At 39.7% G+C, this 27,336-nt stretch overlaps 2 protein-coding genes across 7 annotated transcripts in view; one reads left to right on the forward strand and one right to left on the reverse strand.

Annotated features, from left to right (window-relative positions):
• megf6b (multiple EGF-like-domains 6b) overlaps positions 1-1,828 on the forward strand; it is a 57,934-nt gene extending 56,106 nt beyond the window's left edge. For all 3 annotated transcript variants that reach the window (XM_041979721.1, XM_041979720.1, XM_041979723.1), the window contains 2 exons: positions 258-386; positions 669-1,828. In XM_041979721.1, the coding sequence (XP_041835655.1) occupies positions 258-386; positions 669-733 (194 nt within the window). In that variant the 3' untranslated portion in view covers positions 734-1,828. The remainder of the gene's footprint in view (positions 1-257; positions 387-668) is intronic.
• Positions 1,829-3,622: 1,794 nt separating this feature from the next.
• kcnab2a (potassium voltage-gated channel subfamily A regulatory beta subunit 2a) overlaps positions 3,623-27,336 on the reverse strand; it is a 99,385-nt gene continuing 75,671 nt past the window's right edge. For all 4 annotated transcript variants that reach the window (XM_041979726.1, XM_041979725.1, XM_041979727.1 and 1 more), the window contains 13 exons: positions 22,051-22,094; positions 21,796-21,833; positions 21,425-21,504; positions 15,539-15,583; positions 14,954-14,998; positions 14,724-14,767; positions 14,367-14,453; positions 12,842-12,927; positions 12,627-12,747; positions 11,945-12,039; positions 10,540-10,660; positions 8,512-8,600; positions 3,623-6,023 (listed from right to left, as the gene is read on the reverse strand). In XM_041979726.1, coding sequence (XP_041835660.1) covers positions 5,934-6,023; positions 8,512-8,600; positions 10,540-10,660; positions 11,945-12,039; positions 12,627-12,747; positions 12,842-12,927; positions 14,367-14,453; positions 14,724-14,767; positions 14,954-14,998; positions 15,539-15,583; positions 21,425-21,504; positions 21,796-21,833; positions 22,051-22,094 — 985 coding nt within the window. In that variant the 3' untranslated portion in view covers positions 3,623-5,933. The remainder of the gene's footprint in view (positions 6,024-8,511; positions 8,601-10,539; positions 10,661-11,944; positions 12,040-12,626; positions 12,748-12,841; positions 12,928-14,366; positions 14,454-14,723; positions 14,768-14,953; positions 14,999-15,538; positions 15,584-21,424; positions 21,505-21,795; positions 21,834-22,050; positions 22,095-27,336) is intronic.

Genomic DNA, 27,336 nt, shown 5'->3' on the forward strand with positions numbered 1-27,336 from the left:
TATAATGTGCTCTATATAATTATAGGATGCGGTTGGCATATGACTTTGCATCTGTAATATAAGCTGTAATTAAAGCTGTCATTTCCCTCTGGACAGATTAAGTATTATGTAACTAAAATTTGTCCTTGGATACAGTGGGTGAGTAAATGAACTTAGTAAAAACTTGTGAAAAGGCAGGACTGGAGAAGAATGACATCCTCTGATGATCCGGTGTTTTAATGAAAGCCGCTTCTGTTACACTGGCTGTTTTGTGTCAGACTGCAGAGGGGATCGCTACGGGCCTGACTGCACGGAGACCTGCTGGTGTGAGAATGGGGCGCAGTGCGACCGTCGCACCGGCCGCTGTCGCTGCCTGCACAGCTGGATTGGACTCTCCTGTCAGGAAGGTACAGTAGTGACTAACAGGCGCTGCGCCAGCACTCACCTCATGACTACATCCAAGCTGGCGGCAGGTGACATTCTTTGCTCCCTCGAGTCAGAAGCAAGCAGGCATTCTCGCTGACTTGGTGAAATGAGAGTAAATAACTAGAATAAGTGCTGACAGTGTTATCGTCTTTGTGAGGCAGAACTGCAGCGGCTGCACTTTGCAACAGTGTGGTTTGTGTTCTGATCGAATATGAGCATTGTGTGCTTGTTGAGCTGGACTCATCTCTTTGTTTTCCCTCCAGGAGGACCTCCAAGTTACACCTCTGAGAACAGCAGAGGGAACTCACAACATGACAACTCATTATAGCAGCTCCACATAGCTGGAAAACTAAACCTGGGACATGATAAGCAAGTTTTCACTGAAGGGACCTAAGTGAGTGAAGGTTTCCGACAGGAAGCTGCAGCAGCTGGAAAATTTTATTGAAAGAGACTCACCGATGAGAAGCTCAGTTGCAAATTAGTGTCCGAGCTGTGTTCTATATAAATAAACAGATGTGTGCCAAAGAGGGAACTGAACGGTGAGCTGGTGGCAACCTGTGGAAGAAGAAATCTTCAGGAGAAGAATTTCCATATTTCCACATCCAGAGTGCAGAAACAACAGACTGTGGTTGCTTTTACTGCACTTTACCCATTTCTCTTTCTTTTGCAGGTTCTGTATATATGTAAAGTAACCTGTGATAGTTTAATACAATCAACAGTGTGACTGAATCGGATCCAACTTCTGACACTGATGCGGTTTTGGAAATGATTTTACTGTTTTATTCTTGTTGAGTCTCTACAACAATCAAGACCTACGATCCTGCAATTTTTAGGTGCAACCCTTCCCCAACACACCTGAATCAAATGAATGGCTCGTTACCAGCCATCTGCAGAGCTGAATGACATGTGGATGAGGGAATTGAGCCATTTGATTCAGGCGTGCTGGAGAAGGGTTGCATCTGAAAGTTCCAGGATAGTAGATCTGCATGAGGCTGACTGAACTTGGGCGCCCCTGCTCTACAAGATGAAGTACAACTCTCAGTCTAATGGTGCTAAGATCCTTTACTGTACATATGATTATAGTGAAGCTCATTTTGTGTAGACTAAAGTCAGCGTTCATGTGCAGCTTCAGCGCAGGTTAGGTGCCGTAATGTTCTTTGTTTGAACAGATTTTCTGTATAAATTGCTTCATATTTAAATTTCACCATTTGGTTGTTTATTTTTGATGTTTTTTTCCACTGAAAAACCCACAAAAAGTCACAAATAAAGACAGACACAACCAGGCTTGGTTTACCATTCTTCTTTTTTATCATTATTTCATTTTCATGAAGGATCGAAGCTGTACATCTGTCTAAATTTCTGATTCAAGCACAGTGCAGATAGCAATGCCTGCAAGAAAAAAAAAACTAAATAAAAAGAAAAGGCAGAGGTGATCACAACCAGAAATATGTACAAAGGTCAGAGTATGTACAGACTCACTATGTCGTCCTCTCAGTGAATTTAGAGCAATGCTGCATTCAAGCATTCCTCATTTTTCATACACAATGCAGAAAAGAAAACAAAATAGGTTTTTTGTGAGTCTAAAAATCAATACAATACTGACAGGAAAATGCAGCATGATGAAGAAAATAAAAAGTTCTTTAAACTTTCTCTACAGCATTAAAGGCTAAAACATAAAAATATATCCTCTGTATCATCTAAGCTCCATCTATGTTTCATGTCAGAATGAAGCAAACATGTTAAAACTAGAACCTCTTAAAGCATTAATTCTCCTGCACAGGTGAGGGCATCACACGCACACACACACTAGCTCACGCTCACAGACCTTGAAGTTATTCCTACAGTGTGCATCAACCTTTTTGAACCATGAGATCTTTGTGGAGCAGGTGAGCAGGGTGAGAAATAACAGCCTCGCAGAATGCACAGCGCTGAATTTCTTGCCATATGAGAGGATTGATGCCACTCCAACATCTGGCTGCTTAATATGACGTTACATACAGTCTGCTGGATTAGCTTGGCATAAAGACTGGAACCAGGCTGCCAGGAACACAATCTGTCTAACAGCATATCAAAACTTGCACCTTGAAAAACAGATTTCCACTAATTCGCAAAACAATGAAAGTTCTTCATTTATGGGCCACCTCTCCGAGCTTCTGCACATCCATAACAAGAAGCAGGAAGCAGTGGGATGGTGTGATGAGCTTCCTTCCAGTGTATCATCACTGTTAAGGTTCAGGTTATATTTTGCTTAACAGATAAATCTGAGACTGAAATCGTGTACACACTTTACAACCGCATAGAAGGAACCATTCAGGATTGCAATGGTTGAAATATTCAAATGATGGGTGCTGGTTGCTACTTAGATGTTTTATTAACCCCACTTGAAAGGTGCAGCCAATCACTGGTTGACAGAAAAATAGAGCAGAGTCTATCTCATTCTACAGGAACTAATATGTAGTCGATCTCTGTTGTTTTACCGGCGCACTTCACTACAACCTGTTTCTGAGGAGAGACTCGCGTTAGAAACGGGTCTCTTTTTAAAGCCAGCAAAATTATTATTAATTAAACAAATTCTGATCTGTGTTAAAACAATGTAGACCAGCAACTCTTTAAGGTTCTCTAATGTCTCAGTCTAAAACGAGTACTCTGAAAGAACCGTGTTGATGCTCTAGAAACTTCAACCATGATATAGTTTTATTCTGAAAAACTGCACATAATTGAGAAGATTCAGATCTGACAATTAGTTCTTTCTTATATAACTTTGCGTTTCTTGAGTAGGACACTGTAAAAGGAGGCGCATTTCTAATTGAGTTATACAACCTCTGGTTGCATAATGACAAAAAAATTTTGAAAAACACCCTGATCAAACTGCAAATAGCTGTTTTTATACTTTCTTATCGTATGGGTGAAACAAACATGTTCTGGTGTGTTAATAAGTGTTACAAGTGCTGGCGGGTGGATTACGTTACTGTAGGACAGAATGAAACCAGCTGTTTCCAGTCCTTGTGCTGAGCTGTACTGTGCTCATCTTTAGCAGACAGATTTTAATGTGGCATCAGCCTCACTTTCATTCTCAGCATGAAAGAAAATAAGCTAACATCAGACTTCCCTTCTAAGTCTCAGACTTCCTCGTTCCCTGCAGATGAAAATATCAAGACATAGAAACTCCACAGACAAATTAACTACATTTTCTTGGTTTATCGTTTTTTTTCTCCCCCCCCTCTTTATTTTGAGAAAAACAGTGCTGGCTTGCACCAATTTTATTTACTCAGACATACAAGACACAGCAAATCAAACTTAAACAGGGATCAACTAACACAACAGGCTAAAGCGTGGGATTAGTTTAGTTGTCCTGTTCCCACACACACAACACACACACAAGATTAACAGCAGACACCATAAATGACTTTGCTGCTATTAAAAATAACATACAAGTAGGATTGAAGCAGACTGTAAACCTCATCCACACAAATCCCACACAGTGACGCTCACTGTGTGTTTATTATCCCCTCCACTTTAGCTAAGATCCTCCTACATCTGAGGCAGTTTTCTTGATCTGCACTATTTTTTTTTCTTTATGCTAAGAATCAACAGTTTATCAGCTGTTAGTAAAGATTTGATATCTACATGTATTAGTAAGCTGAAAAGCATCACCTTTCTTGTCCTGTAGGTACTGTAGGCTGGGTGAGGAAGGTCCATGCTGAGAAGATGTATCACATGCTATCCACTTGTGCTTTAATCACAGAAAGAAAGCACCCAAAGGACAAAGAATGGTACAGGGTGGCGTCATAATGTCTGCATTAATACTTTTTGTCAGGCCTGTTGGTGCCTGAAACAAACCCTACAGTTCCTAAAGCACTTAGCCGTACTATGTATTTTGTATATGAAGGAAATATTTGTTAACTAGTATAGCAGTTTGGTTGGGTAAAGGTATATACTGTACGGAGTAAAGTCCATACCATAAATAGATAACAAGCTGCACATGCTTCAAGATGACCCTATCCCTATAATCTTACATGACGCGAGTGAAACACTGGAGTGTGACGGCTAAAAGAGAACAACAAGAAGATCTTTGGCTCGAGCCACGCTTAAGGAGTCACTGGTCCTCCCCAGTGTCCACACATGAAAGAGAGACGAAAGACGAGTAAATACAACCTTCTGACCACCAACACACACCTGAAACCCCCTTCTCCATTCCCTGAGCTGCCGCCTCTCGCTGATTGACTGGACACACAACTCCTTCCTCCCAGTAAGCGAGCAATAAACACCACTTCCACCAGTTTACTGGGGACATGTGAGCCGAAAGGCGTCTGTCAAGCTGCTTGTCTGCACCAAGAGCCCGAAGCACAGTTTGATGTAACTGTAAATAAGGCAAAATACTCAAACCAAACTTGATTAAGGAGTGGTTTCTGTGCGATGCTGATCGCTCCCCATGCAGCCAATCCTCAGCCTGGAGAATGGAGGACAGCTGCAGGGAACCACAGTGAAGCAAGGCCCTATGGCTGCAGCTCCTGTTGTTAGAGGATTGAATAAACAGCTCTCTTCAGTGGCAGACAAGTTGCCGTAACACATCAGCCTAAGCTTCTGACCTCCATCACAGCAGAGAATTCATTGATCAGGATGGAGAAGCTTCTCCTGCAGAGGGCAGTCAGTCCTGTTGAGTTCAGGACTGCAGCGCCACACACAGACAACGGGATCGTCAGAGTTTGAGGCTGAACAGACACACTGCCAGTGAAGACACAGAGGGAGGACGAAGAGAGGGAATTATCAAGAGGCGATGTGATTCTATAGTGCAATGGTTGTGAGATAAGACAACATTAATACCCATCCTCTCCCTTCTTTAAAACTACCCTCCAACACCTTTACTGACAGTACTAAAGTGCTGATTGTTGAAGCCCACAAGAGGGCTGGTAATGTCGAACACACAAACTTTCTTTCCGAGAAACCTTGACGGACTTTTACAGTACACAAGTGTTTGTAAACAGAACGTCTCTGGAACAAACGCATGGCTATGGTACATGTGCAACAGTAGTTCTCATATACTCGTACGAACTTCATCTACCTTTTAGTTGCATTCGTTTTGTTTTTTTTTGTTTTTTAAATAAAGAAAAAAAATGATAAAAAAAAAAGAACCAAGAGGTCTGGCTGCCAAGCAAGCGTGTGCTTTTTTTTCTTTCTTTTTTTTTTTAAAAAGATATTTTTCTCATTTTTCTCTATGGTTTTAAAATACGTTCAGCTGAATTGGATGTGTAACTGATTACGTATGAGCGCATACCCCTAACCTCTCTTCCACTTCTGACTTTCTTTTTTAATCCTGTGCTGTACTGTAGAGGTGACTGTATCCCCCCCCCCCCCTTTTCTTTTCTTATCCCTGTAACTCTAAATGAGGTGCCCTGCGTGGCCGTGGTGTGGCCAGACTCATGCGCCAGGGTCTCTCAGTAAAAGCTCAAGCAAACAGAGGATCAGGCAAAGGTGGCGCTGCGGCTGCAGGCCAGGTGCAGCCCTGCCGGGCGGGGCCCTGCCGCCCGTTAGGAGCGGTAGTCTTTTTTACTGTAGGGCTTGTTCCCCAGGATGCTGTCCACCTCATGTGTGATAGATGACGACAACTTTGGAAGAACCTGTGAACACAGAAGATGGATAAGTTGTTTGCAGTTATAGTCTTGTCCATTCCTTCAGGTAAAATCATCAGAAACTGATGATTTGAGTTTGCATGTGCTCGTCGTTTTGTAGTTTTGACTGACTGAGGTGACGGCTAAAACTTCAGAGGGTTCCTAACTGAGTGAAATGCCCCAGACCTTACAGAGTAGCAGCAATTAAAACAGCTGTAAAAATTCTACAAGTACTACGTTAAGAGCCTGAGTACTTTTTTTCATGCAGGTGCTTATAGCTTTTAGATAAATTTATCTTGTTAAACTGTTTTGTGTGAATAAATATGACAGTAATGGGAGTTTAAGCAGCCTGTAATGACATCTTTCTCGTACGGTTCTGAATTTTGAACTTTGTTAATAAAGTAATATTTTATCTTATATTTTTATCTTATTATACTAACAACATATATAATGCAAAAGATTAATAATCCTAATATGTAATAGGTGATGCAGACACACACACACACACTGCATCAGATTCTCATTTCCAAGTCCTTAACCATCTTTCATTATCTCATCTTTTGCATCATGGTCAAAGAAAAGAGTTTAGGAGAAGATCACAGGATTTGTTTGTTTTTTTTTTTTTTTAACTTTACCTTACCCTGAGTCTCCATTATCAAACTTGCCACTACATTACAGTCAGTGTTGGGCACCTTACTTTAAAAAAGTAATTATAGTTACTAGTTCTTGCACAAAGTTACATTTATTCATAATGAAACTGAATATTAAATCTGACTAATGAATGAAATGGAAACCTAGTGAAATAAATTACACTAATCTCAGGCTGCTGGATGTCGTGATTTTAACTGCTTACAGCTACCATGGAAAGAAGCTTTATTTCTGGTTATGATGAACATTCCTCCAAGCATTCTTGTCTTTAATCTCTGAGTGAAAAGTGATGTCTGTGGTTCCAGATAAAAAAAAAAAAAAAAAAAAAAAACTTTCCGTTTTCTCTGGAATCATATTAATGCAAAGGTATTTACTAAACAAATAAAGGCCAAACATCAACATTATCTATCAGGTTGGACCATTTTCTAAGTTTATCGGAAAACCAACTCTGATTTGTTGGTTCCACCCATGTGGTTAAATGGGGCGTTGTCGCTAATAAAGCCGTCAGATCTGACTCTAAATAAAGTGAAAACTCTACGATAAAAGGCGCAGACCCACTTTGCTTGCACCCAGTCACAACATGGCAACTTTACTACTTAAACACTGAGTGTAATCTCCAGCTTAAACCGTGTCACTCCTCCTCCTCCCCACAGGAGCAGCAGCACAATATAGTCCGAACAAAATGTGAAACTTCACCCAAAACAAAAAGAAAGCTTATCTTCGACAGTAACGGTATTGTAACGACGGAAAAAGTAAATATTTAATTACCCGTTACTGAAAAACGTAACACTGTTAGTAACGCTGTTATTCCCATCACTCATTACAGTACACAGTGAAAAAGATAATAAAAATTTGGCTATTTTGACCAATCAGCCTCTTGTTTTTTTATTAGCTGGATTTGTACTTTTTTTTTAACAATATTTTTGTCCAAAACAATGACATGCTCATCAAAATGATAAAATATATGATCGCTGACAAAATATCTGACTTTATATGTTTTGTTTTGTATATAAAACGTTAACGTCAAAGTGAGGCATCGGGAATTTTTACAGAAAATCCAGGCTGAATACGAATGCTCCCGTCGATCTCATTCCTTTATATGACTATTAAATTTGTTTTTTTCTTGCATTTTTTTTAATATTATGTTATTGTTTTTAATGTACCCAGCTGCAACAATAATCTAATTTCCATTTAAGGGATCAATAAAGTCATATATCCATCCATCAATCTGTGGCTGTAAAAAGCCATTAGCTCAGTAGACAATATGGACAATAAATAAAAAACAAACTCTTCCAGATTTCCTGAGAAAAAAGGTTTTGTGTGAAGGGCTGTGATCTATTTAAGAGAGTGGGATATAAAATTTAGGCAAAAGAAAAACTGAGGAGCCCTTGGGAAATGTGAGCATAACATTTTGGAAATAACATGAAATGTACTGAGGGAGAGGAGACTTATAGTGGTGCAAACACACAGAAGCACACAGGAGTGTACACAATGCATCAGAATGGAGGAAAGTAGGGATGCTCTTTACTGCGGGCTACACATAATGTGAAGAGAAGACGTAAACCCCCACCAGTCTGAGAACCCCATTAAAGAATGCGTCTTATCAGCAGAGGAAGAAGTAGCCATGAGCTCATCTCCAATCCCACATGGCAACTGATACTCAGCTGACCTTATTAACATGGTACAGTAAAGCAGCCAAGCGTGCCACAGCAAACCCTGATTAAATGGGCCCAGTCCCATTTTTTTCATAATTGAAGCTCATTGTTTGCTCTGTGGAGGAAAAAGAAAAGAAAAAAAAGAAAAGAAAGGAGGGCACGCATACACCAATACACACGTTCTGCAGCCTCACCTGAATCGCTCCTATGTTTTCCATCAGCTGGTCGGTGTTGGACGCCCCTAAAAGGACAGAGCTCACCCCCTCGTTCCGAAGGCACCACGCTGCAGGAGATCAGTAAACAGCCATGACACCCCCACCATGACAAAGCACACACACTCTGGCGATATCCTGGGTTTACACACAATCACACACACTGTACAAACAAGACCCACAATAAGCTTTTTTTTTTTTCTTCTTCTTCTTCTTATTGGATGAGGAGCAACTATCCCTTCACGGTTAAATCATCCTGATAAAAACCGTCCACAGATTACATATGACAACATTATACCCGGGCACGAACCTCACACTCATCACACGGTGCGGCTCATTTACATATTGTAATATAAAAACTCCTGCATTCAATTTTCCTCAAATATATAACTATTATCGGTTCTTGTACAGCAGAATATCGACTTACATTAACATTTTATGACTTAAGAATTAACATGGAAGCAGCAGCTTTTTAATCTTAAAATGGCCCAAGAAGAGCCATTTTAAATGGAATCGATAGTTTTCTGTGGATTATTTCCTCAACCTGAAAAGTAGTGACTTTACCTGATAAGGAAGCCCAAAATCAAATGAACTCATTGCTTGGAGTTGACTGGATAGATCTTTCATGTAGGCCATGAGAGGCTGTAGCTGAATGAATGTAACCAGCAGAAGACAACAACACTGACAAAACAAAAGCTTGACATTGATCGGTTTTGATCGGCTACTCATCAGATCAAAGCTTTGGTAAACATTGTGAAAAATGATCAAGTAAAACAAAAGATGAAGATATCTGACTGGAAGTACCTTAACACAAAATACAGTAGTTGTATAAATGTCTTGTTGGATTCCATCACTGCACTCTGCTGAGGACAAGCAGGAAACCTGCCTTTCTGTGATTGCTCTGAACACAAAAATAACACATCCCCGGCTCCATGTGCTATTATATTTGTGAGCTGTATTATGCAATACAACTGCATCTTTTTGCAATTGAGGAAGATACACTTGTAAGCAGATTACAGCATAATGGCAATGAGTATGTTGCTGTAAAAATAGTAGGATTATGATTCTACACAAATCTTTCACCAAAATGAGAGTATCAGGAAAAAAAGGCCCTATTAAAAGGTTTTTCTCTGGTTTGACACAAGAGTAAAGTGTCCCTTATGGCACTAACACCCACAACATCTATTAACTCTGTTTCTCTGGTCGCAGACACGTTCTGAAACCTGAATTTAGCATCTGCTCCAGCAGCAGCAGCCTCAAGCATAAAGGCAGGAAGGAGTCTGTCATTGTTATCTAGTTCTTATTCAATATTGCAGTACCACTGTGATGTAGAGGACTACTTGGTACAAATAAATCTCCTGTGCTGCCTTCAGGAGTGCTGAAAAGATTTATGGAAATTGGTAGAGTTCAGACTGTCCACTAATGGGCCGTGAAAACTAATCTATGACACTGTCTTACTGTGGGGGTGAAAAACTGCAGTAATCTGCTCTGAGATCAAAGAAAGACCCCCAGATTTATTCACAATGTCATGTCAGGCGCTTTAACAGCCCTCACAGGACTGGGCATCTTTACAATTTTCACATTCTCATTTTGCTGCCCGGCAGTGAATCGATATCTGTCATCCACTAGATTTATTTCTGGGATGCTATTTTGATGCTGACACTTGAAACTGCTAAATACATGTAAACACCACGGAGAACCTCACACCTGTAGATGCAAATATAAACTATAAGCATGTTTGCATTCCTTTTGTTTATATTTATGAGGTTGATGTCTTCATGGTTTTACAAGAATTCCAAGCTTAGGCGACTGCTTTTTAAAAAACTCTGACTTTTTTTTGTCTGTGATGCATTTTACACTACGGCTATAGCAACACAAGACACACACATACGTGACAGTACAACAGTCAAACTAGACAGCTGGTAGAGCGCTGCTGACCCCGGCCTGTCCGAGGCAGAGGGACGGACAGACAGACAGAAAGAGAGAGAGCAGCAGAGTGTATCTGCGTACCGATGGCGAGTTGGGGCAGAGTGCAGCCCAGCCGCTCCGCGATTGCCTGCAGCTCTTTCAACTTCGCCTGCTGACGCCGGCCCTCCTCGCTTAAGATCTTGTCCTTCAACCACTGGTAGCCCTGTCGAAAACACAGCACACCTGCTCAAAAACACAGCCCTGCTCACACCGCTGCGCTGCAGCTCCCGTGTCACCAGGGCCTGTTTTCAAACACGTGACTCTGTCTCCTGCTGTCAACACCTCAGCCAAGTTTATACTGTCTTAACGCCAAAGTTGCAAATACTTTCAAAAATATATATAAAATAGATGACTACACTGAAAAAATATAGTATATATATTCAAGATGAAAAGGTGATGTATAGCTGGAAGGATGCTATTAGTAACAAATTAGGACTAGTTAGAGTAATGAGTTAATTAAAAAGCCAAAACCACAAACATCCACAGGCAACACTGAGCCAGACAGGAAGATAGCACTGCACAACACCAACACAAGGCGCTAGTTTCATGAACCAAAGGTGGTCTAACCGACAGTCACTGACACACAATCCACAGAAACACAACATGCCACTTCACCACAGTGGGACAAAACACTGCACAAAGTCGGGCGTTAGCTTAGAGCTGGGATCCTCGATCCTGGTCCTCGAGGGTTAGTGTCCTGCAGGTTTTATAAGTTTTCCTGCTGCAACATACCTGATTCAGACTCAGACTTGTTCAGAGCTTGATGTAAAGCTTTGCACAAGACTGCTGATTATCCATTAATTTGAGTCAGGTGTGTTGCAGGACACCGTCCCTTAAGGACCAGGACTGATGATCCCTGGCTTAGAGGTTGGATGCCAAAAGCTGAACCTTTTTTCAGCCGCACAATATGGCAAATTAGATAATGTGTGATCACTTCACAGTAGAATATTCTACGGGGTTTCTTCGTGTTTACTCACTTAAATCCTGACAACTTCCACTCGTCATTAATGATCAGTTTAAATAAGCTTTTTGTTTCCTCATGCTGAGAGGAAAACACGCCTCTCACATATGAGTGGCCTGAAATAACACACTGCACTAGTTTAGGATTCAGTTTACTCATTTAGTTTCAGTTACTGTTTATGGTTATAGCATTAAAGCTATTTGTTTGTGAGCACACATGCTTTGTGTTTGCTCATGTGCGTGCTCTAAAATGCATTAAGCCAACACCGGCTGACAAACAGGGTCGAACAACACCGCTTGTGAAGATGTGCACAGCGCATGGTGTCAACATGGCACTGAAAGCACACAGGTACACAACCTGAAAGACACAAAGGCACAATGAAACAAACAACCAGCAACCAGAAAGGGAAACGCACGACAGTACGAGCGGCACAGATGATCGGAGTTGGTGGTAAAGGCGGGAAACAGCGAGCGGGGTGTCATCTACCTTCAGAGATGCCCGAGAGTAGGGAGGCACCCTGCCGTCGTATTTCCCTGAGATGATCCCACAGGCCAACGGAGACCATGTCATGGCCCCGACACCTGAGAACAGAAAAGTGTCAAAATCATCCGTGCCAGACAGGAGCTCACTTTCTCAAGGAGCTGATGTGTCTTGGTAGGGATTTTAGTCAGTCTCATTTTGAACAAGTTCATAAAAGATGGACTGTGACACTGATCTGGTCATATTTTCAGAATTACAAACTCACAGCTTCAAAAGTAATATGAGAAATTATTCTATATGCCTATTTTGTGTATAAATTATAGGTTTGTGTTTATAATACAAAATTATTTCCACTAAAATATTGCAGGTTAGTGCAAACATTTGTGCTTAAACTTTATCTCTTGGAGGCTGTCGTGACTTAGATCATCCAGTCTGCAGTTTGATCCCTGACTCCTCCATCTGTTGAAGTGATGGTGAACTCTGCATTAACTCGGATTTACTCGTTGGTGTGTAAGAGTGTGTATAATAGGGGGGGAAATTGCTGCATGTACAGAAAAAGAAAAAATGCATGAAAAAGTAACGTAATGTAAAGAGCTTTGTAAACCTTAGCCAAGCTTAGAAAGGTACCATAAAAGTGATGCTCATCTACCACTTCTTCACCAGGAGCCACAAACGCATGGCTGCTCACCTATCTTATGGAAGAGCTCGGGCAGCTGTACCTCTACTTTCTCCCTCTGGAACATGTGATACTCAGCCTGCTCACAGATGGGAGGAATCTGGTTGAACTGTCGGGCAACCGAGTACGCTTCCTGAAGGAATATACACAATAAACAATTCTGTGGTTTGCAATTCTATAAATTTACAATAATAGGGAGTCATCTGCACAGACACAATTTGTCTCACCATTATTTCCATCGGGCTCCAGCGGGACGTTCCCCAGTACATGGCCATGCCTTGATTTATCACATGGGTCATTGCTCGAACCGTTTCTGCAAACACACGTATGCATAAATGCTAAAAACATTTTCAGTTTTGGTGTAACCCCGTGTTTTTTTTCAGCACGCTACTGTATGTTGCAGTAAATGTCCCTTAAATCTACTGTATGTTAATCTGCTTGCTATTTAATGTTACAAAAGACACATATTTTATCATTTGCAATCCAAATTGCCTGAGCTATTGAGGAGGGAGGTGGAAAAGCTGATTATGTTAATCATAAAGCTGAGCGGTCTGATGAGGATGACATCTTGTCTCAACACGGCACACTTGAATGACATTCATGTTAAAATTCAGTTTTTTTTTGTTTTTTTTTTTGGATCTGCAACATACTACATGAAAAAGGGCCCCTGGCTAAATAAATAAGAGATGACAACCATATGTACACTGGTTCAAATCTTTAATTGCACACAAAGTAGGTTGACACACTGGATGACAGCTTATGTATTTTAAGCACTGAGGGTTAAAAATATGTTAGGGATGATTTTTTTTTTTAATATTCTGGGTGAATGTATAAAAGATTATCTCATGGTATTGCTTTTGCACATCTCTGTATTTGTTTTCCTTTCAACAAGGTAAGAATTTTATTAAACAGCCACATCTGACATGCCTGTGCTGTTCAAAGAAATCTCACATCTTCCAGTTTTAATTTAAATCTTTCCATTGGTGAGAGGTACAATTTGTTTTATGTGACTGCAGAACAAAATATATACATGTCAGATAATAATCAGGACAGGAGTGTAAGGAAACCAGGTTGTGTCAACCCTCAGTAATCCTGCATCCATTTATTAACTTTACTGATGCTCTGCTTCTGACAAATCAACCATGTTCATCATCGAGTGGGTGTTTGGCTTAAGAGGGTTTCTCTTTAGTGACAGGGTAGTACCAGTAGTTCCCCTCCTGTTCACCCTGTTTACCCAGTTAGCTACTGATAAAAAAAAATACCACAGATGGCTTAACCACTATAGATTTGAAGATATAACCTCAAAGCTGTGCATGTTGTCTGTGTGCGGTTGTTAAAAGGCAGATGGAATCGCCTTGACTTGTACATCGGTAACCACCGGCCACATCTGCCAACAAGACACTGAAGAATTGTGAAAGAGCAAGAACCAAAGAAGCATCAAACAGGAGGCAGAAAGACGACCTCTGATTCAACCCTAACCTGAAGAGGAACTCTACCACTGGAGCAGATGGATGCTGTGCGACCAGCTGAGCCCACACACGGTTAAAACTCTGCCATTTAAAGGTCTCTAGCATCAGTATCCATCATCATTCTGACTGTGGAGGTGGAAGTACCCGGACAACATGCAGCATTTTAAAAATAGATGTTTCAGTTACAAGAGGTTTGAATATCCAAGTCTTCACACTGCAGTAGTCATAAGGATGCACGAGAGCTGTTTTTTATAAAAATGACAAAACAGAAACTCTTGGTTACCTTCCATAGGTGTGTTCGGGTCCGGTCTGTTTGCAAACACCACATCAACGTAGTCTAGCTGCAGTCTTTCTAGAGAGGCTTTTAAACCTGAAAACAAGCAGCACAATTGGTAAGAGTGAACCTCTGCAGAGGCTGCTACAGTAATGAAGTGTGTGATCAAAATTAGTGCAAAGGATTCTCACAGTTTAACTGGGTTAATGTCCCCAAAAGTTTTCTTTGCAACTGCGATAACCTCAAGAGAAATTTGGCTATTAAGGAGCAGCTTTGATTCCCTCGACCCCATAGCAACTAATTAGGAAGTAATTTGTTGCTGCAGCGTCAACATTTAATCCATTAACACGCTGCACTGCTACTTACCTTCTATAATGTGTTTCCGGGATAAACCTCTTTCAGTCTCTGCTCTACAAAAACAAAACAGGGAGCTTGTGTTATAAAAAAAAAGCATTTTAAATATGACTAAACCTGCACCTCAGTGTTGCATAACATCATTTTATCCCTTTTATGTTTTTAGTTTCTTTTTTTTTTATGGAATAACCTGAAATAGCACATGAAAGCTTTACATTTTGCAACCAGATTTACAGACTTACTTTCCACCCCAGAAGATCTTTGTTGTTATCACCAGACTTGAACGTCTAAAAAAAAAAAAAAAAAAGGATAATGACTGTACATCTGTAAGAACACCTGCCAAACAAATCCTCTGAATTTCAACTAAATAAGCTGATGTTATGGAGTTGGTGATATTTCCGCCTACACTAAACAGGTTTTATATTTCAATACAAGTGGGTGTACAAACAATAATGGAAAACTCAGACCCATCATTAGGACCTTGTTTTATCAGTGTTAAAATCACCAATACCCTGTATTAAGTGTAACTGTCACTGAATGAGCGGAAGTGTATAACCTGATCTCATATAACCTACAAATGTCAATCCAGTAGCGATAAGACAGAAGATGAGCCACTACAAGTTCATCCATTATTCAGCATCTTTGAGGAGCGACACTCGAGTGAGGGCACAGCATGGCCTCCCACATTAATCTTGTGTGTTATGAATTGGAACCTTTACTGTTCCAGTTCACAACACACAGCCGAGGCGGAAGATGATAGAAGATTAAGCAGGTTGGCTTGAAAGGAAATGAAAAAACACTGAGCTTAATTAAAGTGTGCCTCATACCTCCATCCCTTCTTCTTTATGATGTTTCCAAGCACCACCTCTGCCCTGCGAAGGAGACAAAGAGGAAGATTAAATAAAGATAGTCTTGAAATGATAAAATCATTTACACGTGACTGAGGACTGATTAAAGGATGTGGTCTGACTCTGCACACACTGTATAATGCATAAGGGAGCTTTCAAGCAAAAGAGCACCTGTTTAGGATTGGTGGTTGTGAATTAGCTGCCAGGTCAGAGTCAGCAGGACCTGAGCCCAGCTGTGCTGTCAAACCACATGTCGCTCATTAGCAGCCGAAGGGGTGCTAATGAGTGGCATTACGTTTAACATGGGGCTCATTAGCATTGGGCAGAAAGCTGTCAGTAGGATGTCTTTCAAGTCCACTCACTCTAACAAAGCACCATACACCTTGTAGCACAATTACACACAAAACCACTTTGAACAGGAGTTAAAAAATAAGTCATAGCTGAGACTTGGTTTGAACTTGTTTTGGCTGCAGTGATGAAAATGGTTATCTGCTCTGTTTTATTGGAAAGTACCAAAACTACACCTCATCTACCTACAACACAGCACACTCCAGCTTCAGGCGACTTGTGTGTAGCACACAGAGTGGTGCTATAGTACGACAAGTTGCAAGTCAAGTATTTGGTGATGTGCAAAACTTCGGATGTGTAGACTCTTATCAATCACAAACTGACATCAGGCTGATGTTTGATGGATCATTCTCAGATTCATTCTGCAGCAGGACGATGAGTCACACAGAAATGTCTTCAGACAAGAAAAGGTCTGGCAACTTATTTTGCTCCCCTCATTAAGCCTGATGTCAGGCGTTATGTCAGCCTGAGACGAAATGAATAGAGAAGAAACTAAATCCTAAGAAAAACTGTGGAAAGCTTCCCAATATGCTTGGAACTGAGTAAAGATGTGCTGCATATTTACTGCAATTTATAGGTTGAAATTAAAATGATCTGTGTCATTATTTATGTGGATTTTCAAAAACAGAGGCATTTGTGCCTGTACCCATCATTTATACATTTGATTAATTGATTGTTTTATTCGAACAAAAGACAAATTAAAAAAACATTACTACATGGATCGGTACAATGAAATATGCCTAGCCTTTAGAATTTATTTATAATGACAGCTACAACTGCTGTTTCCTTTCAGCCAAAAACAGAAACAAGTATTTAACTTAAGATACCTTTAGTATATCTATGACCTTAATCTCTCTCAAATCATATTAAAAGGAAGTGAAATTTTTTTTACTTTAATCATAGGGCCATAATAACAAGAAATGAAGTCTAAATCTAATAAGGCAAGCATGCAAACCTCCTCCTGATGCTGTTGAACTGAACCGATTCAGACGTCAAACACTGACATGTCTGTATCAACATGACTTAAGTTAACAAGTTACTGCTACCCTATAAAGTGCTATGAGCTTTCTACTGATATGTCCGATATCAGGCACTGTTGCCAACTGGACAAGCTCTGTATCACCTCACCGTTTCATGTTATCTTAACAGAGCACTTCATTCTCAGACTGCAGGCTTATCTGAAATTCTAAAGTAGACCAGAAGGCAGAGCCCTCAAAGGTTCTTCTCCAGTGGAGCTATCTACCAGTCCAGGTTAAGGAGGCAGACAACCTCTCTGCATTCAAGATTAGACTTCAAACTCTTGTCTTTTGTTAGGGCTTATAGTTGGTGCTGGCTCAGGTGACCGTGAACCACTGCTTAGCTATTCTGCTAAAGGCTCAGGCGGCTGAGGCTCTCCTGTGATACACTGAGTACTTCACCTCTGCCCTTCTCCCTCTCTCAGTGCGTTTATATGCCATTACTGCATATCATTAACTCTATGTCTCCCTCCGGTTGTTTGGGCTTTTTCTCTTCGTGTATCTTTTGCATAGATTTCTGGCTCTTGAGCTGTGTGTTTCTGTTCTGTGGTCACTGGCCCAACTATCCTGTCTAATGTTTATTCATTGTAGTTTCTCTTTTTTGCTGCCCCCTCATCCCATCCAATCTAGGCAGAGGGTCTGGTTCTAAGGGAGGTATCCTGCTGTTGAAGGACTTTTGTTCTTTCTATTCTCACCAAGTGTGTCACTGGGAATGTTTTAGTTTCTTTCTTTAAAATAGTACAAGTAAGATTATTTTTACATGCAGTGTGAGGAGAATTTGCTAAAGAACACAAAGACTGGGCTCTGGAGGAATGAAAAATAAAGGTCATGTGGTCTGACGAGTCCATATGTGCCAATCACTTAAATTTAAAGTGATGGGGCACTGAGACAAGAAGAGCAGTGGCTAAACTGATCTTCCCATCAAGGCTTGAGCGTTCTTTACAGGGCTGTGGTAACATTGGTGTTATCTGAGGTTGTCTCAGCAGATCAGGTCTAGGTTTTTAACGCCATTTGTCCAAAAAATAAGATCTGCTTACTACCTCAGTACACAGAATAAATATATTTTTCCATCAAAAGATTTTTTTTCAGTCCTGATGGCATATTTCAAGATGATAGTGTCAACATTTATTGGGCTCAAATTGCTTAAGAGCAGTTCAGAAAGTGTGATACAAAATTTTCACACATGGATTGACCAGAACAGAGCCCACACCTTAAAACTATGTAGAATCTCTGGGATGTGCTGGAGAAAACAGTTTGCAGTGGTCTAATTTTCCCACCATCATTACAAAGTCTTGGTGAAAAATTAATCCAGAACAAAATGATGCCAAGGCAAATATGTGCTGTAATAAAAGCAGAAGAAACTCAAACAGTTACAACATTAGTGTGATTTTTTTGCAGAAGGCAGTGTAAATGAAACTTATGAGGCACTGCATACACTTTACAGTTCATTTTATATTAATATATGCTTTGCATATATAAGGAGATGGAAATGAGAATGCAAAACATTTCACTGGTGATATTACTTTCTCATCCAGTGAATTGTTTTGATAAACTAATTACTCTAAATTTAGTTTCTTTTTAAGTTGATTTGTGTGTTTTGTTTTTTACTGAATTCTCCTGCATTTTCATTATTTATATAATTGCTGCTTTGTTTGTTCCTTATCCAAGATAAAATTAATAAAATATTTAAACCCCCCCGATTCCTGTATTTTTTGCCTGGTACGCCTTGCATATCCAACCAGCAGTGTGAATACAGAAGTACAAGTAACAAATCAAACCCTGCCAGCTGGACCCACATATTTTTAAATAAGGACTGAAGCTTTCCCCTGAGAGCAATAACGTGTTTGCAAGCTTACAGTAACTGTGTGTGTGTTTTCTTCAAACACCCACATGAAGCTCGAGTGTTGCCCTTTTGAAATGTGAGTAATTCAAGTGCCCAAACAGAAGGTACAGGGCGCCTTGAGCAGGCTGACTTTCTTCATCCACCCATTAATTAGGTCTTTATGCTGCAGAGTTGATGCTATGACTTACAGCGAAACTCTTGATATAATGGTGCATTATTTCTGCAATAATAAGACAGTATTACCTTCAAATTTCTCAGTAATTGTGCTCACTGGTTTCACATAATATCAGGCATTCGTTACACATCTAAACACACCTGAGCTTTAGAGAAAATGGAGACTAAAATTGTGTTCTGCCATTTTCTTGGAAACTGCGAAACACTTTGATACCATACAGTACTTGTCTGATGATAACAGCAACTACAGGACATGGGATAAGCAGGGCATGTTGTTGGTGCATATTTAGTTACATTTCTGAGACATCTTGGTCTGTGCTTTGCTATGGATACTAGTCAAGCATGACAAACAATATTTATATATTCTTGTGTTGAATGTTTTGTCAATATTTTCTAGAGCAAAGCTACAACAAACTGCTTAAATATCATGTTTATCTGTTTACGCTTGCAACAGAGAAACAACTTTACAGCAGCTGACTGTGCGCGACCCCACCGCCAACGCTACACATTCTCTGAGTCTGACGGATAAAAGAATCAAAAGCCAGAATAAAGGACTTCACATGAAAGTGAAGTGAGAGTAAGTGTGTAATATAAGCTACTTGGTTCGTCTTTGAAGTGAAAGCTGTCAGGATTAACACCTGTGCAGCAGATCAGACACTGACACAGGACAGATTTGTCTGTGTTTAACTGTAGTTTAAGGAGACATGCTCATCAGAGATAGTTTGTTATACTTTTCTGTCAAAGATCAAACTTGTGCTCATTTTTCTGGCCCCGAAATATACTAATGCAGATGTGCATCCCACAACAGCTAACGACGCATTAGATGAGCCATGAAGACAACCACTGAAAGCTACTTTTAGTTCCTCTTTGTTGTCTTCAGAGATACTCTAATGCATCTCTCAAAACATAATGAATAAAGTAGAATATTTTCTTGGGAGGATTAAAAGGAGGACTTGCTCCAGTTAATCAGATATACTGTTTGGAAAGGATAATCCGTTGGATTTTTTTAAAGCACCCGAGTTACTACAAAGCCAGATTAAACCACAATGGAATTTAAACCACTGCACCATCCAGATGTACATCAACACAGGGCTGTTCTCTAAAGTTAAAATATCAGTGCCTCTCCTCTAAATTAAAGTCATGCATATCAAATCTAATTTCAGGTATACATGCAAGCAGAAAGACAGCAATCTCATATGAGCATTAACAGGTGTACATTCATTGACACAACTCCATTAAAATGAAGAGTTCTTTAAGAAAAACAAAGTGGGGCCAGTTTCCCAACTGGATGCCATTAATTCACCGTTGAACAAGAAATCTTTAAGCGGCTGCTAAACCTCAAATAAACTTAAATGATGGGAAATGTGCCTGTAGAGCAGCATTAAAGTTAGTTTTATAGATTAGGGGTTTTGAAATCAGCAAGATTTTTTAATCTCTCCACTGAAGATGAAATTTTAGTGAACATTTATGTCCCATATTTCATGCTCATCACTTTATTTACCTAAGCAACTGGCCAACTGCCTTATTTACAAGAAATAACTAAAAATAGCTGCGGGTACCTGACACGATACACACTGCCAAATGCGTTGTTGTTTCTTTTTGGCGCGAGGCACATGAGTTGAGTAGGAGTTCATGTTCATGCTGCTTAAAGAATGCGGCCATATGCTTGTCCACCTCCAAAAAGGGTCCAAGTGTTCTGATGTCAGTGAATTTTTAGCACAATTTATTATTTATTCAGAGCTTTTTATTTGTGATCTGATCATTAGAGACACATCTTAAAGGTTGATGGGAGATGCGTATTCATACTGACGGAACTGGAAAGACTGAAAATTTAAACAGGACAGTGGGTCTTTATAAAAAGATAAAAAAAAAAATTATATATATATATATATATATATATATATATATATATATATATATATATATATATATATATATAAAATAATGGAATTAAATGCAAATGCAAAGATGGATGCATGTTTGCATAATTACACCTTTACATCTGGTCCTTTTAAGCACAAATGAGAAATGTGTTTATGAATGTGTTTATTTACATATAAAGCCAGAAAGTAAAATCCAATAACAAGTGATCACTTCAAGTAAATATGAAGATGTATTCTAACACCAGGGGCAATCTGGCAGCCGTCTGCTTGTGAGTGGGTCACCCATGTATAAACAAATCAGAGACACATATAGAGAGTATGACAGAGGTTCTCAACAGCTTCTGCAAATTAATCAGAAAAAGAAAAATGCAGTGATATACTGACTGTTTTTATACAACTGCAGTATGATTAACACAATTACATTAACAGTTTAACTTCCAGATGTCAGAATGTAGCACTGTAGGATTTATATCAATACTCCCTGGTACATTAAACATCACCACCGTGGACCAAACTCACAGTGAGCAGATTTATAGTCAGATACCTGGTCAAAGTTAGCACTGATGCTTACTGATAAAAGAGCTGCAGTACATATACTCACTTCCCAGCAGCATAGACCTCCGCTGTGTCAAACAGATTGATGCCATTTTCATAGGCCAGAGTCATCAGCTGCTCTGCCATCTGTTGAGAGAACAGGGGGTGAGGAACAGAGATTTGGGAGGAGTTTGAGGTTAGGGTACTGATGTGAAGTGTTAGGGCTTTTTAAACATTTATCTTCCCTCACAGGACTAAAGAAGGCTGCAGTGCCTTTCTTATTCAGTTTATTCCTTGACTGCTGGCTCTTTCACAGTTTGTTTTCACTACAGGTAAAAATAGTCTCCATGAGCAGCTTTAGATAGGCCAGCTCATATTGAGGGTGTCCATTCCCAAGACTTGACTGATGGAAAATGACAAAAATCCATCTGCTCTCACCTCATCTGTTATCTGTCCACCAAACGTCACCCATGTTCCTGCAGAAGATGATACAAAGGCGGGGTCAGAATACAAGTATGCACACATGTAAAAAAAAAATTTAAAAGGCAGAGTTTGAGGCACTTTATACTTTCTGTGAACTCAGTAGAAATCAGTTTTCAAACAACACTTTTTGTAGGTTATAGAGCAAGGTCAGCAGGGTTATGTATTCCACTCTGAGTGCAGCAAACTTCTCTGTGTGTCTCATGTTCTTACCTAATCCAAGGCAGGATACCCGCAGGCCAGACTTCCCAAGGTTCCTGTCAAAACACAGAAATACATTTACATTAATACATCAGAGAGTTGGCAGTGATTTGCAATGCTTTTGCACTCCAGTTGTGACTGGCCCGCTCCCATCATAAGACTCATTTTTATTATTTTACAATGACTGCCTGTTAAATAAATAGAAAACCCTATACATCTCCTGTAACATTAGCCCCTCTGTTCTTCAGGTTTCCACTGCAAAGAAGGCTTACAGTCATAGAGACTGAGACGAATGGGGTTTTGTATGGATTTGGAGTCCGCCTGTATCCACTGCAGCACTGACACATGTAGAGTGGATGGGTGAAGAAAAGACACTAGCATGTGAGCTGATGATGAGTGTGTGCATGTGTGTGTGTGTGTGTGTGTGTGTACGTAATTGTGTGCATTAAATGTCAGGGAAAATCAGAGACAGGAAGTAGGTCTTAAGTGGTCCCACCATGACATCCACTGAAATTTCTCACAGCACACCAGGATCCCTCCGCCTCCTTCTGACTAAAATCCCCTGCAGCAATGCGGAAGCTTTTCTACTCACAACAACTGGCTTCTAAAGTCGGCATCTCCTAGCCAATCACAGTCCAGATCAACCCCTCAGCTGACAATCACAGCTTTTGGTTTGATCTTTGATTTCTGCAAGCTTTATGAGGTTTCCAAGGCGCTCTTCACTAGTATGCAGTGTCACTGGAGAATTGTTTCAGGTTGTATCAAAATGAACCAAATGGTATCCTCAACTGCAAAAAACATATAAATAACTAAAAAAAAAAATTGATTTACAAAACTGAGGAAATCTGTGTGAAAAAAAATTAAATCTGCCATCAGTGATGATGTAAGGTGTGCAGGAGTTAAAGTGAGCTTGTGGTAGGATCTAACATACTTTTGTAAGACTGAGCTGTATAGAGTAGTTCAAATTAAACAGAGTAAAGAAGAAGACAGAAGTGTGTGCCTGTGTGCAGATTTGTATACTAAATAATAGCTTGGGACTACAGGTCTGAGTGGGACAGTGTGTTTTTGAGCATGTGTGTGTTATGAAGCTATGAATAGATTGCTGAGCTGCTGCAGTGGGTAGTGAAACATCTTCAGAGTTGTCTGAGCACAAAGTAAAAAAAAAACTGAATAAATAATTTCTCAACAGCATCATGCTCTGCTCATGTTCAACTTGCTTCTACAAAGAGCCTCATTAAAATTATGCTTTTTTGGTCAGCGAGTTCTGTAATCATGTTATTGTGTAGCTGATCAACAAATAACTAGCTCTTAATTGCATGAGTAAAACTGCCCCTTGGGGTGCTGGCTGCTGTGCAGTTTCACAGACATCACTGAAACTAAAAGCAGCTCTCTGGCCAAAACTGTTAGTAGAGCATTTTTGTGGGGTTTAATATGGACAGAGACTTTGTCCAGTATTCAAGGAAGATTTCATTTTTTTATTTTACGCTTGGCTGCATCTTATAGACTAAGATTTGATCAGAGATTTGACTTTTCTTGATGAAACCTCATTATGATTCAGAAGTGTGGTAAGAAATTGAGATGTGCTACAAACCTGAATGCCACTAAAGTTGTACCATTTTCATCCATGTGTGTTTTGGCTCATGACTGCGCAAAACTTTATGTGTAAAGTTTGCAAAAGGATGCTTTAACCATGAAACATGCACAGTATACAATGAGGTAGAGTACAGTAGCTGTACATTTAAGCACTCCCCTAAACCTAAAAATAAAGTTATCAAACTACAGTATCAGAATACACAGCTCTGCCCTTGCCATTCTTCCCATTGTAAGGATGTTCCATTGTCAGCACATTGTTCTCTTCAATATTTTACTAGGCTGGCCTTGAGTACTGCTTTGCGCATTGCTGCAACGACCCTCTGCCAGGGTTTGTGAGCAGGTGGGGTCAGGTTCCAGCTGAGTCTCAGCAGACATGAACCCCACCAGTAAAGTCATCCCTCTAACACCCTCCTCAATAATGAAGGAGACTGATACAGTAGAGGACAGTAACTGCATGGCAGCTGCAGGACAAAGCCAGAGGGGTTATTGACAAGCCAAGTTACTGTTATAGTACATAGAGTGACCATAGAAAATGTCATGTGGTTTCCTTTGAAAGACTAGATAATTGTCTAAAGATTTGTTAACAACTCTCTGAAAAGAGCACAAAGTTTAAGAGAAAGGCAAAAGCTATTTTAACATATTTACAGTATTAGTAAGTCCTTGCAATACTAGTGTCTTTGTATTGCTGTACATATACCACATTAAACTGTGGTGTCTCTGTAACACCTGTAGCAAGACTTGTCTGTAAGCCAAAGCCCAACCACCTTGCAGCATCTTACAGTCTTTGGGATTTTGGTGACCATTTAAGGGATTATTTTTCTTAGGTGTCTTTGAAGAAGAGGTGTAAAATATGGCTGTCTCCATTCTGTCTTCAAACGAACATAGGGTATAAATAAAATCTGCATGATTCTTGTCTGTCAAACGTTCCAGTCTGCTGTTGGTCTCTATGCTATTTGACCCCTTTAGAAAAGCCTGTATTTAACCTTCATTCTGCCATCACATTGATTCTCACTCACTACAGATTTCAACTACATGTTTATTATAAATCAATTATTAATATTATGTGTTCGTATCCTCATTAACTTTCTAAATCAAAAGATATGGGGGTTATGTAGTTATCCATTATTGGATTATCATTCCCAGAAATGAGTTCGGTCTGCATCTATACTGAATATATAGCCCTTGTGGTAGATTGTGTGACCAGAGTGGCTAAAAGGTAGCAGTGGGCAAAAGTCTTCCAAAGTGGTTCCAAAAATTTATTCTGCAAGGTGCATGTTTCAACAAAATATAATGCAAATAAAACGTAATGTAACTTAACGGTCAACTTTGACCAACTAAACATAACTGAAATCTAACAAACCAAACATAAATCTCACATGCACCCTGCTACATTATCTTGGCTCTTCTGAACACATAAAAAAGGCAAGCCTTATATAACCTTCAGTCCTGTTAACAAAATGGTTTCCCTAGGCTCCTACCACTTGACAGGAGAGTCTATCCTTTACACATAATTCCAACATACAATTAAGTTACTCATTCACAGTACACTTCAATAAGCACTAACACAATTGTTAATAATTGTATCCTGGTACCACACGCACAACTGGGCAATAGAAAAATCAAAACAATTCCTGTAACAAAACATAATCAGTCCCCCCCCCCCCCCATACCTGATCCCTTCCAGTGACATCACTAATCAGGACAACCCTTATAAATACAAGAAGTGATGTGCTTTTCCTCCTTTTGCTCCTGGAACACATGGTAAGTATTGGGAGTAACATATTCAAATGAAATATTGAACAAACAAAATGGTTTTAACCAAATAAACAGAACTAAAGGTTTGAAAACTGGTCTGAGGCTTGCTTTAAACAGATGTTTATGTATATTAGCTGTACTAAAGCAAAACACAAACAAACCCGGGATAGTTGGTGTCTGCTGAGCACTGAGCAACGATGAAGCCAACGTTGTTAAACTCAAATCAAACAGATATGGGCTGTTGAAATCATGTGAAACAGTGGCAAATGGTGTGGACTCACCCACTTTGTCACAGCCCCGCATACTGTTGTTCTATTTCTTGTATTATTTTAGTGTTATATTTTCTATATTATTTACTGTGAACTTGTATTTTGCAAACTACTCAACCACTTACTTTCACGACACAGAGTATCGGCTAAATATCTACTACGTTAAATACATCGTAAACACGTGTCTAAGAGCCATTGTTGAGAGCATTGAAGGGGCTGATGTACAGTTGTGTGTGAGGAAATGTGCACTGGTTAGAACTGTAGGCATGAAGTGAAGATGGGTGAGTGGGAGAGAGGCCAAGCAGTCAGTGGACAGGATGATGAACGAGGAAAAAAAAAAGGTCACAGACCTGGAACGTGTTGAGAGATTTGTGCACTGAGCACAACTATTAATATAACCTCACTCGTGGCTTTAACTTCAGAAAAACACACATAGCGAATGCCATTTGCACGTGGTTTCCTCCTCAATTCAGGTTTATATAACATCAGCTTGGAGGAAAGAGGGAAGGAAGAGACAACAGTGAACTTCAAATACTGCTTTACAATCATCCCGACATTTATAAGAAAGGTTTTTAAAGGGAGTTACAAGGATTAGATAAAGGAAATGAAAAGTTCAGCAAAATACAAAGATTTCATCATCATTTGCTCCTCTTTGTATTAGCTGGAACAAGAAAAGCAAACGGTATGCCAGCCTCAATTATCCCGTTTCCTCTCTGGTGAGAAACTTGAATGGCTGAGCTGTCTGTTGTGCACTTCCTACAGCTTTCCACCTGAAAGTTTTGTTCATTTCTCTCTGCTGGATGACCTTCTTTTGTAACTCTGGACAAAAAGCTTCTGTTCTTCAGTTAAAGGACCAAGATGAATTTTTGGGGGTCAGCCTTGACTAGAGTTGATTGAATGAAGAAATTTTCCTGGAGTTGAATAGACAGGAATAATTTGACATTTCTGGAAATATGCTAATCTGTCTCTGTATTGAAAGTCAGATTGATACCACTCTCATATCAGTGTGCCAAGTATGCAGCAAGAGAAAGGACACTATAAGCACAGCCTCAAAATTATGCTGGAAGGTGAAGCAGTTTGCCTTGTTTTGTTAACTCAAGAATAAGCATCTAGAGCTCATTAAAAACTGCAGTATACCTTGTTTATTTGACTCATAAAAGGAAGAATAAAGAAAATGTGCGATTATAAACAGCACCAACTGTTTCACCTAACTTTTAGCAAGTTGGAACAGTTCACTTAAACATTATTACTTTCCCAAATAGTCCTCCTTTTTTCTTCCATCAAGCTCTTTAGACTGACTAATCTATAAACCTCTAGACACTCACAAGGATCTTTAGATTTTTAAACAACCATTCTTGTTTTGCTAATGATTTTTTTTGGCTGCATCTCACATGGAGATTCTGTCAACTGGGCATCGATGCAAAAGGTTTAACTTGAAGATAAAAAAAAAAAAATGGAGTTGTGCAGCTTTACTAGCTTCTGTGTTTGTTTTGTTATGCAGATTTTGACTTTCAAGATATACTGAATCTTTAAACACTGCTACACACAGTGCTCTGTTATTTGCTTTTAGTCCCACATGTTAAAGAACCACGAGACGATGTCAAATGTGATTTAATCTGGAGGATGCAAACGGCTTCAGAAGCCAGAAACATAGATAGAGCCACTGGCATTAAAGCACTTT

This window comes from Melanotaenia boesemani, chromosome 3 (genome assembly GCF_017639745.1).
Source record: "Melanotaenia boesemani isolate fMelBoe1 chromosome 3, fMelBoe1.pri, whole genome shotgun sequence".
NCBI classification, from domain to species: Eukaryota; Metazoa; Chordata; class Actinopteri; order Atheriniformes; family Melanotaeniidae; genus Melanotaenia; species Melanotaenia boesemani.